This window comes from Thermobia domestica, chromosome 1 (assembly GCF_964235325.1).
Source record: "Thermobia domestica chromosome 1, izTheDome1.hap1.1, whole genome shotgun sequence".
NCBI lineage: Eukaryota > Metazoa > Arthropoda > Insecta > Zygentoma > Lepismatidae > Thermobia > Thermobia domestica.
Window position 1 is genome coordinate 125,590,274 of NC_137454.1, and position 12,840 is coordinate 125,603,113.

A 12,840-nucleotide genomic window follows, 5' to 3' on the forward strand; every position below is an offset into this window, starting at 1 on the left:
TATACTATACCGTAGCATGAATAAATTCCTTATAGCGACCTGACACATTTAACAACAATAATATCAGTACATCATTAATGTCATTACTCATTCCGAAATCAGTTTTTTAGTATATTCTTGTTACACGTTCAGTATTATCATTACTTTCGTTCAGTACTAGTTGAATTGACAAGAAAAGGGCACAGATTTTGTTTTCATGTGTTATATTTGCAAATGAATTTATCGAGGAAAGCATGTTCAGCTTTAATTTTAGCTTTAGAAAGTAAACGTCATTCGGTGCTGAATGAAGGAAGGCTGAAGAAACATTGTAATCATTTACTTGTAGTCTAATTTATTTAACATAAAAATAAAATTACATGAAGAAAAAGGCATTTAATAAATTTTGCGAATGATTGAACCATTTTTAAGCAAGAAATGCACTGCTATGCGGATTAATTTACCAGAGAATTAATGATAAACTTAAGGCATATCTGGTCACTAGAAAAACTTAAATATCTGAAGTTTTCAGGTATGTCACTATTTAGAAAACGTTAGTTCTAAATACATCATTTTTATTCTGCGAGCGATTGTTGGTCGTAATATCATGTGAATACTTATAACTTTTTGAAAACGTAATTTAATGTGATGAATGTTATTGTGCACACATACACCTTCGTGAGGTAAAGAAATAAGGGAGCGAGAGTTTTGTGGGAGCTATTTTTGTAATAAAGGAAATGAAATACCTTCAAAATATCGAAAGAAAACACAAATCCTGAATAGTATCACAGTCTTCGTAATCTTGGAGTCTGGCCATATTTTATGTTGCAGATGAAGACATCCTTCAGTAAATCTACTTTTACATTTTGCTTGACTGACGAAGATGTGTACGTTCCACATAGTTCATGATACCGAATTTTGTGTTCTTCGTGACTTTATAATTTCCCTTATATTACTCATACTATAGTATTCTTAATTTTTAATACAGGAAACCACATTGGAGTATGTAAATAATTGCGTAAAATGCAATCTTTAACATGAAGTACACAATGAATAACCGCCCATAAATAATGAAATTGAGCAAACAGTACTGTTGTTATAATTTTTTTTCTTTGTTTTTTGTTTATGTGCACTGAATGTCTTTTTCCATATTCCAGAAAGCTCTACAGTTGGCTCATCTCGTAGAGGAACGCGTAAGCTCTTCTGTGTCCTTATGACCATTACTGCCCCGCCAGCTTCTGCGTAATAGAGAAATCCAGCTAGAAGATGGTATGTGTAACATACTTGGGAAATCTATACTTGAATCATTTTAAGTGTATACCAGCTCATTCAGACTGGCATTCTGCAAAGTTAATAAAAATAGTAATAACCTCATTAGATATTTATGCTGGATCCAATTTGCTTAAGTCACTAGTTGTTAATAATTACATATTAGATACATTACAGAAGATACTTGTGGTTAGATTAAAGAAAGTAAGAAAAATAAAAGCGGATTTTTTTTTCTTTTTAATTTTCAAGATAACGGACAAGAAATATATGGTATCAAAATAGATCTTCGTAAAAGTTTAGTACTGATAAAGTCTATGAAACAGAGTCGTTAGCAGTCGTTGAAATTATACTTTTTTTTTTTTTTTTAACTTAAGACTGCAAAATATTTCGAAAACTAAGCCTTGGAAAAAAAAATCGAAATAAAGTGTTTATTTTTTAGAGTAAGAAATTTACCTGTGATAACATTAGTCCCTCCTCGCCCCCTCCTCCTTCGGGGTGCGGTAGGGACAACTTGGAAAACTTAAATGAGAACTCTCATTTTTTATTGCAGATTCAGATTCTGCGGAAAGATAAGTACATTGTATTCGAAACATTTTTTTTCGATACGTAATAAATGGCTCTGTAATCAGTGAAAACCAATTCACTAAGGTTTCTTGAGAAGGGAGCCCGCATATTTCATTCCGGAACAAATTAGCGATACACAGTACTAGTCTTTTGTCAAATTTTTTCATGGTAGATAGCGTTTTATTTAATTGTGCTTCACTGTAGATCAAGAGTTGATATGACGGAATCGTTTTTTGTACATTATCTCAGTATGAAGGTGGTTGATTTCTGTACGTTCCCTTGTCTCTCACCTTTCAGTTATAGTAAGTGCTCTAGTTGGCTACCTTCAACTTTTATTCATTTATTGAGCTTTGCTTTGAATGTTTAAACACCGAGGGAAATTTTAAAAAGTCAAAATCTTTATGAAGAATTAAATACTATTGCTGCTAGCAACACTATTCTCAGGTCATGCTTATTTTTCCTCCCCCTTTTTTCATAGCAGTCTAGCAGTTAAACAGACTCCCAAGTTTTTTTTTTTTTTTTTTTTTTTTTCGTTTTATCTATATATAGTGTTAACGAAACTTTCAGTTTTAGACGCATGAAAATAAATGCACATCGATTAAGCATGTACATACTAAGTAGGTAGCATTTGTCCTTGTGGCTATATTGTTAGCATCTCACCTTTGGCGCAGGAGATCCAGGTTCAATATTTAATTGGAGCTCATGTTGTTTGGATTCAGTGTTAAATGTGGATCTATGACTCACATAGCCGTAGTGCTGAAGAGGGAAGTTAACTTGCAACCAACCAACCAGTCTGCATTAGGATTTATGAAAGACGATACAAGCTACATTTCTTATTATGTATTCCCTATCCTAAGATCCTATAAAACTACTACAACGTGAGCACAAGTTTCTCAGCAGAAGTGCAGATAAAAATATTTTACCAAAGTCACTGACATTAAGTTCCTTTTTCCTTTCAAACTATTACGATTTTGTTGTCCACATCAGTTATATGTACATTTAATTTTGAATTTAGTTTAGTTTTTAGCTTTTATGTTGTGCGTCCTTACGCAGTACTGAGGTTTTGTCCTTAGTTATTAACGTGGACTTCGAACTACCACCGGGTCTGGAATCAGATGTATTTGGTGGGTGCACAAACCATCATTCAAGATCAATTCTTACAGTATATGTCATTTCCCATCGCATTTTCTCTCCTTCAAGAGAGCTGGATAACAGGATCGTTCCACCGATTTTAGTAATTATGTAAGTTATCAGGTTAACAAAGATGTGATACTAGGCATGTCCGTTTTTTTTTTTTTTTTTTCCTTTTCTTTCTTTTCATGTTACGAATCCTCAGAAAAGGCAGATAAGAGATTTGGTAAGGTCAGTCCAGAACCAAGTGACTATGACTCTAGAGAGGTTAAGAGTTTTATCCGAGGTCTTTTCTTTGTCTAAATTTAATAATTATTTGTTCATTTATCTTGGCTTAAGGAACGCAGCAAATTACCATTCAATGTCAGAGTTTAAGTTGAGTTGTAGATCAATATTCTGTATCTGGGAGGCTGTGGAAAATTCTAACACATTGAAAAAAAAAAAAAAAAAAAAAAGGAACCATTTTCCACTATATTCATCCCCTTTTTTTTAAAAAAAATATTAGTATATCTTAAAGCAATGAAAAATATAAAACGTGTAAAACGTAAGCGAGGTAGTATCTACAAAACACTATATAGTGTTCTAGCCTTCCATATAGTGTATAAATTTGGGTGCCCAACAATTATGACGTCATAAACTGCGCACTACAATTTCTGGTCTATAAGAAAAATTTGGAAAAGGTTATTAATTTATTCAATAGCATTTGTACATATTACTACGTGGCTCACTTCCCATACTTTTAATATTTTTCATTGTCTTTAAGTTATTCAGTATTTTTTTAAAAAAAGTGGAGGTGAGCTTCAGAAAAAGTCTCAAGACATTCGTTATGTTTCTAATTTTTGTTTTTAGCAATTATTATACATTGTGCATTAACGCCCATAAATCTAGTTAAACTACAAGGAAGTAGGAAATATATTAATAAATTTGTATAGTAAGGATTTTTTTTTTTTTTAAATGTAAGTATTATATTCAGTTACCTTAAATCAAAAATAAGCTAACCAGTGTTTTGACATGTTGAAAGTTGCTCAAGAGCTTCAGCAAACTAAATACCTACAAGAGTGTTTTACTTACGTTGAAAACTGTTCCGTGATAGTTTTCAAGTAATGACTTGTATGTTTTAGTATTACAATATATCCCACACGTTGCTCTGAAATTAAATAAAGTGAAATCCTTCAGTTTTACGTCACACGATTAGGCCGTTAAGGCCAAAGGAGACGGTTATGATAATGAATGAATGAAATGGTGGAATGAAGAAAGTAGGAGCAAACTAGAGAACCGCGAGAAAACCCACATGCACGATGTATCCATTATGAGTAGAAGTATTTAAAAGTTAGATTCATTTATAATTTCTTCGAATGTACACAACTTAAATGTATGTGTGCAATAATTTCGGCGCAAGCACGTAAAAGAAATCTTACGATATAAAATACTGCTAGATCGTCTTAAGTCAGAATCACTTCGCTTTTCACGTTTATAGACAGATAATCCATACATATGTAATAGTAAAATAACTCAAATGACATTACGAAATATAACAAAATAAAATACGGAAACTCGGTAGAATTAGTTTAAAAAGAACAAATGAACGAAATTCAATAACAAATAAAGCAACTTAACAAATGATAAACAGGAACCTCTTGAACAATTAGATTAACATTCTTTTAATTAAAGAAGTAACTGTCCAATATATATATATCGGATAGCCTCTTAAGATGCCGTGTGCGTAGACCGCGGTGAGATGCAGCCGATAAAATGCTTGGTACTCAACAGCAGTTACCACGCACGTGTATCTAATTGCTTCATTGTGTCTGAAGTCTGAATTCCCGCCGGATGCAAAGTCATCTTTCACGCTACCTACGAGTTAAGAAAATGCTTAAGTCAAAGCAGATTTATTCTGGAATGAAACATGCGGGCTCTCAGTTGAAGAAACCTTGGTGAAATTAGTTTTCATTGATTCCAGGGCCATCTGGCACAAATTGGGAAATGTTTTTTAAAAAAATTACTAATTCTTTTTTCTCCCGTAGAATCCAAATCTGCAAGGAAAAATTGAGATCCTCATTTATTTTTTTAAAGTTACCCTCAATCTAACACCGAAGGGGACTGATTTTATTACAGGTGAAATTTCTCCTCCAATATATTAACAATTTACTTGGAACATTTTTTTCGTCCGATGTTTACTTCTCAAAATATCGTGCAAACTCAAGTTAGAAAACTCACCCTGTATGTCACTGCATAGTTTGACTCATTATTATTATGTAACATAATAATTTACGAACAGTTTATGATGTTTTTGTCCAGGGTATATTAGTATAAGTCGTACTTAGCAATGCACTAGGTTTTTTTTATAGTGGTAACAGTTTTGGTAGGTGCAAATCCTTTCTCTTGTTACCTTACATCTGATTCAGTTAAGCGTGCGTTTCATTAAAGCAACTGTATGTTACCTGTCAAATTTAATCGAATTATATATGTATTGTACACGTCTTTCGCTGGTGTTTTCGTAACTACAAGAATTAAAATGTGTAATAATACACAACTCGTTCAAATTACCGGTCCGTGGTGGCTCAGCAGTAGAGCGTTCACCTCTGGTGCATGAGGTCCCGGGTTCAATCCTAGCTCCCGCCAAGTGAACTTTGTGATGGACAAACACCGTGTGCGTGGGTTTCCTCGGGGTTCTGTTTCCTCCCACTTTCTTCATTTTCTCATCACCGTCTCCTTTAGCCTAACCGGCATAACCGTAGGACATAAAACTCGAAGATTTCATTTCATTTTTTCGTTCAAATTATTACACAAATTTTCACTATAACACTGAAACTTCAATGTTTAAGTGGCGCCACGTTAGTTTATATCGGATATTTGTTGACTTCTAAAATTATCTTTAAAACATTAAAGACCTTACGATACGTATTTGGGAAAACGTAACTTAATTGAACAATAAAAACTAAATTCTAAGATTTGTTGTATTTGAAATTATTAATTTATATTGTGCATTTTCCTGGTCATTTTCAGGTTGTCATTTTGTTTTTGAGGTGAAGAACAACATTCACCGCTGTTCTTGTATTGAAGTGTACTATCAGTGCAATCTTCAGTCAACAGAAACCAACATGTTGCTGGAACTCTTTGTGCAGATTGTCGGGGAGCCTTGTTATAATATCCTTCGTACAAAAGTAAGTAAGGTTATGAGGTACAATCGTACTATGTACAATCATCCGCAAAATCTGATAATCATTTGAGTGATATATATATGCATAAATAAGGTGTTTCAAAATAACATATCTATAGACTGACTACTTCCTTTCGGCTCTGTGATCAACCGAGAACTTGTTGGACAAGGTAAAAGCATTCGTAACTTGAAAGTCGGATCCAAGTTGGGTGAAAGGAGATGTCCGACATAGATTCCATTAATGCACAATTGGATGTGGTGCTGGGGCAGCGCAAAGATGACCCCCAAAGAAACAAGATAATTTTTAAGATATTTATCAAAAATTGAATGAGAAAAATAACAATCAAGTTGAAGTATAGTAGTAAATCTATAGCTAAATTTTAATGGCCATGTAGGTACAATCGTCAGATTACGTGATTGTTCAGTCAGTACTCCTATACTCAGAAGTTTCAGCGTCCTTCATTTGAAGTTCATCCGCTTAACTACAGTACACCGATACAGAAAGAACCTAATGCTGTTGCATTTATGAGAAATTGAAGCTTTTTAGGTTTAGTCTTTCAGGTGTATATATATATATATATATATATATATATATATATATATATATATATATATATATATAAGTTGATATTGATGTAATCACTGAATTACGTAAAGTAATTTCTGACACAATAGCTATGGTTACCATGTTAATTTGTTTGGTGTTCATCACTTTCTGGACACATTCATTAATAATCATTTGCGTACGTTGAGTGAATTCAAAACATTTGGAAGGTAATGTTCAATTTGTTAGTGCTGAATCAATAACAGCATTCATAATTGAGATTACGATGTAATCTAAAATCTAAAGATTTGATAAAGAAATGTATGGACATAGTATGTCAGTATTAGGCTTGAAAATAGAACGCATCTAAAACAATTGAATTAAAGAATAGGTTATTTCTTTTACTCTTCGCAATTTCAGGAACAACTTGGTTACATTGTATTCAGTGGAATAAGAAGAACGAATGGAGTTCAAGGATTGAGAGTGATTGTCCAATCCGACCGTCATCCTTCTTACCTCGACCAAAGAATTGAATCTTTCCTGGAAAGTATGGGGGTGAGTAAATGTTGATCTTTAGAAAAATAAACTCTTTTGAAGAATTTTCTGTAAGAAGAGCAGTCGTATTTTAATGTCTTTCTTCATGTGCTAGTGTAGCTTATAATATAATGTATATATTATGTTGTCGTCAACAAAGAAGACGTTTTATGTATACGGCAAGATTTTTTTTTTTTTTTTTTTTTTTTGTGTGTGTGTGTGTGTGTGTAAAAACCTAATGATAGTAGATGATGTTACTTTAGACGATGTGCCATTGCTTTGTGCGTTATTCGTATTTCGAAACACATCTAAAAGTACACGATATATGATCAACATGCACGGTAGTGCATGTCAGCCAAGTTCCGCGAAGAAAATGGGAACTGGCCTGCACTGCCGTAAGCATGTTATACACGAACAAGAGTTTTGGGTAAAATCGCCGATTTCGAGGCTCTGTAAAAACAATTCTATTAGGAGTAGAAATATGAGATTTGAATTTTAAGGAGATATCCGAGAGATGTGCTCATATACCAAATCTCACATTCCTAACTTCAACCATATTCGAGTACTGGACCCCCAAAATATACAGTTTTCAGGCTCACTGGTTCACTGACTCACTTATCAAATTGATTAGGTACTTCCCAATGAGATAGAGACGTGAAACTTTGCATAAAGGTACCTTATAATGACTTGAGTATGGAACAAGTCCGAAATATGAGAAATGAGAAATGGATTTTTTTATGGGCGAAAAACTGTTCTTAACCAAGCAGAAATCGGTTCATTCTCTCACTCATCAAATTGATTAGGTACTTTCCAATGAGATAGATGTGAAATTTTGCTTAAAGACACATCATAGGGATTTGAGTGTGGAAAAAGTCCTAAATGTAAGGAATGTTCTATGGGAAATTTTTTATGGGCAAAAATCTGTTCTTAGCCAAGCAGAAATCGGTTCATTCTCTCACTCATCAAATTTCATTAGATACTTCTCAATGAGATAGAGACGTGAAACTTTGCATACAATATTCATATACATGATTTGCGGGTCACTTCTTTAGATACTTCTAACCTTCGTCAACAGGGGACAGTCAAATTTAGTATTGTAGAAGCTTTATATCCTACGTTCCGCAAAAGTTCTTTTTTATTTATTTATTTATTTATTTATTTTTATTTGTGGTTTCTTGCTTTGTAGGAAAATATTTCAACGAAACTGTTGGTAATTACCGAGAGTATTCTTATGATATTTTACCATAATAGGGCAATGCTGTTCAGTAACTACACAGAAGACCTATTTTATAGCAATGTTGCTTTGAAATACACCCTGTATTTTGTAACCAAAGTACAAAAATACATTAAAAATTACGAAATTATGATCAGGAAGACATGGTTCAACCATAAAAGCAAACTAAATATATTAATGGTAATGTTATCAATGCTTGCCGATTAAAGAGTTAACTGTCCTCGATGTTTCCGTGTTCGTGTCCCTGTCGTTCTTGGTTAATAGAAAAACGAGCTAAGGTCACAAAGAAAATTCCGTTATCCGGACAGCGGTATATTATACAAATATACGGGATCTTTAAGTTTACTACAGAAATTAGTACTTAGCATACGTTAACCATATGCTACATGCGTACTGTACTCTTCCCCGCTTAGATGTTACATCATGTCGTTGCAGGATGTCTGACATCTAACAGTTTTCCGTACATTACATAGGTATACGTATGTTGCGTACGCCACCTGTAAGTTACATACGTCCATCTATATGTGAGATCCTGACTGCCTATATACTGTTCTTTCATTCGGGCGGAAAGTACGTTTATTCAGAACACTTATACGGAAAGTATGTATAAAATAAACCTTTTCAGTTATACGTTTACTGTACGTTAAATTCAAAAACTACAGGATTTACACATGTAACTTACGTTTTTACGTACGCCACATCATTTTTTTCTCAGTGTGCGAGCAAAAGAAGTGAAACCTATTCTAAGGCCATCATAACCTGAGCTCTGACAGATGTAACATCGTATAAGTTGACGACAGTGTTGCGAACTGTCATAGCAAGAAGAATCAAAGCGACCACTTGACAGAACGATGAAGGAATCGAATTACTTTATCATTGATTGAATCAGATTATAAGTTGAAATATTTACAAACTAGATATTTATAAAATAATCGTACTTCACTTTACTCCTCAACATTCCAGCATAACGTAGTTCCACTAGGCCTAACGTTATTGCCACAATAATGAATATTTTTTTTCTTTTTCCATTTATTGACACAACTATGTCCTTTTGACAGGTTTGCTACGTAAATAGAAGTGGGGTTACATAGAACAGCAACCGGTCCACCTCCCTGTTGCCTCAGGGAGTAGGTTTTCGTGGAATTGAAAGCGAAGAGGGTAGCGAGTCTGTATGGTTCTTCTAAAGTTCAAGGTCAATGAACCGTGATTTGGAATGTCAGGTTGAAATTAGTAGAATTTCTAATGGTCTTTGTAGGAAATTTGTTGACATCGGAAAAATGTACATAGTCTATATATTACAAAGACCGTTATAATGAGCTTTTCATAAAGACTGATTTAGAAATTGAGTAGTTGGAAAGTAACGAACAAGATCCAGCTATGTTTGTCTTTTCGTAGAAGACCTTTTTTCACCAATATGTGAGGGGGAAGATAGGTTTAGACACACAAAAATACATTTGGAAACACTAGGTTGTTTCCATGGTAACAGAACAGTGTTGTCGCATTTATACCTACTCATTACTGTGAAAGTTTTTGTGTTGTCAGGTTGTTTTGATTTTTTGTGCTATCATCTCAGTGCATTGGTGTGAATATTGTGGTGTAATCGTTGTTATTTTCATTCATCAGTGGAACATAGTTTGTATTCGTATTATTCACATAGACCTAAAATATAAATTTAATATGTCTATGTGTGTGTATTTGTGTTTATGAACACAATGACTGAAGTGCGGAAAGGGGTGGCCTTGACAAGTCAGGCATGGGAATTTGTGTTTAATCTTAGGGAATATTTCGAAAAAGAACGTAACGACGGTCCTTTATTGCCATTGAGTAAAGTGATTGAAAGAGTAGATTCAGCTTTATACATTAGCTCTACAACTGTAAAAAGAATCACAAAAGAAAAGTGCCCGAAAGACCTCACTGAACCGACGGAAATTTTATCTACCCTAGGAAAAAAGCGTAGTATTTCTACAGTAAACGGAATTAAATTGTTTACAATTGAAAGCCATTCTCCAACGTAAGTGCTTTTCAATTTTTTTAAAAAGATGTAACATTATTGGTCTTACGCAGAGTCGTTCTGACGCGTGTTTAGTGTCATAGTAAAGAGTTGATTTGATTTTGAGTTTGTCTCTTTCAGTAGCGAGGCTATATGAGACGTGGACCTACTGATTAACGTGGAATCCGAACCACATGAGCTCCCGCCGGGAATCGAACCGGGGTCTCCCATGCCAAAGGCGTACGCTAACCGCTTAGCCACGAAGAAGCTCGATGTCATACTAAAGAGTTCGACTAACATATGTTTCCATGCAGTAGTCAGACATGTAGTATGACGCTAATCATACGTCAAAACGACTCTGTATAAGGCCCTATGTGTTTAGAAGTAACGGTTGTTTTCTTTACGATTTTGTAAACTATCTTAACCAGTGGTCGAAGTGAGACGGTATGCGGTGGTATGCCATACCGCCTCTGGTTTTTCAGTGATCAAGACATATGTATATGTATGTCTTCTTGCCTTAATGCATACAAATGTCGTGTTTTGAGCATGAGTGGATTTAGCGGTCGTTTGCTGTGGGGATGGATCTTCAAGGGTTTGGAATACTCCTCAATCGAGTGGAGTTAACGCAGGAAATCGTTAATATAGAAACTCGGCTTTCGAGTATTTTCGTGTATAATTCTCTATAGTACAACGTTAGGGGATTTTTTTTTTTTTCTTCAGAAAGTTGACGCGGGATCAAAGTCTATCCATGTCCGTTCTCCATAGTTGAGGAAGCTCTCCCATGGTTTTCAGTCATTATGTAAATACAAATGCAATCTTTTAGACAACATACCCTTACTGTATTTCAACATTTATATAGCCGGTATGTCGAATCAAAATCGTAATAAAACATACCGCCTCTGCTCTTTTTCCACTTCGAACACTGATCTTAACGCAATACTAATTTGTTTGTTTCTTTTGAGTAATACCTTCGTCAGGCATAATGTTAAATAATATTTTTATTGTAATACATAGGTGATTCTTTTCCCACAAAATGTGCCCCTTGTTATATTGTATTGTTACAGAGGATAAATGTGGCAATCGCGCTTGATCGCACGTGAGTTGTCAGAGCTCTTCTTAGCGCGGCCTTACTCTAGTAATAAGTAGTTAAGCAAGTTAATGAGGCATGTTCGGTGAATCAGTTAATTTAAAAAAAAGTGGGCTAAGGCGTGTACATACTGCCGTTAATTTCGTGGTTGGAAACCCAGACAAGGAAAGTTAATATTTTTTTAGGTGAATATTTTTCCTTTACTGTAGGTAAATTATTAAATAAATATTGAAGTTAAAGTGATAAGTAGTGGAGATATTTAGAAGGAATGACGTTTTCCAAGAAAGGATAAATTCAATTGTTCGATTTTTATATGAAATATGTTTGGGCAAATATAATTAAGTTTACAAGCTATTTGGAAGGTGTATATCATTGGAATGAAAACCCGAGGCAGTATGAAACTGCGCAACATGCGCGTCATGTAATGAACTTCGTAATTTCGCAATCTTGAAGGGTAGAGAACAACTAAGTATATTGAAACACCAGCCATGTCTAGTAATGTAGCATCGATGCTTCAGCATCAAGGGTTTTGGGCCTGTGATACTCTTCGTGTTTAGGTAATGAAAAATGAGATGTTAGCGATCGTGATTTTGTAGCTCGGGTAAATGAATTAGAATCTCGTTTGGACATAACTCTCTCTGGCAGATATTTAATAGAAGAAATCCTCCCCGCAGGTTTAGTGGCTAGCATGTGCTCTTTTGTTTTACAGAGTCCTGGATTCGATTCCCGGTGGGAAAGCCCTTGAGAACTAATGTTGCATGTGGCACATTATGACTACTTTAAAAATGTACAATTCTAAATTTAAATACAGCAATATGCCACAATTGAGAATCCTAATATACCATATTGATATGGTGAACTACAAAAAGAATTGAAATCTAAACAAAAACATCAGAGGTGCAAAAAATGCAGCCAAGTTCGTCAGCCTCAAAAAGTGTTGAGATGAGGATGGGTGAGCCAAGTTCCTTGGCCACTGCATCTGAATCGAACACAGGAACTTGGCGCGAGGTGTCACGGAAAATGATGTTAAGGAGCCTTAGGGATAATGGTGGTGGGCGTGGCGTGGACCACCACCAACCTTAGGAATATCAACTTCGCTAAGGCACATACACAACATACTGCAGTAAGATTGGTGGTTCGAAACCCGACAAGGAATACTTATAATCCTTCACGAGGTGTCAAGGAAAATGAAGTTGACGAGCCTTAGGGATGGTGCTTATGAGCGTGATGGATTTGGGGGCCACTACCAGCTTTGGGGCTGAAATGTCCCGGCCGTGAAACTGGGAACATATATCTTGGTGTATTCGAATATGTTAGACACCTCGCGCCAAGTTCCAGTGTTCGATTCAGA

At 34.8% G+C, this 12,840-nt stretch overlaps 1 protein-coding gene across 1 annotated transcript in view; it reads left to right on the forward strand.

The window, feature by feature from the left end:
• LOC145688992 (insulin-degrading enzyme-like) overlaps positions 1-12,840 on the forward strand; it is an 81,829-nt gene that overhangs the window by 52,498 nt on the left and 16,491 nt on the right. Inside the window, 3 exon segments of the mRNA XM_081763143.1 lie at positions 1,134-1,245; positions 5,947-6,104; positions 7,065-7,199. Coding sequence (XP_081619269.1) covers positions 1,134-1,245; positions 5,947-6,104; positions 7,065-7,199 — 405 coding nt within the window.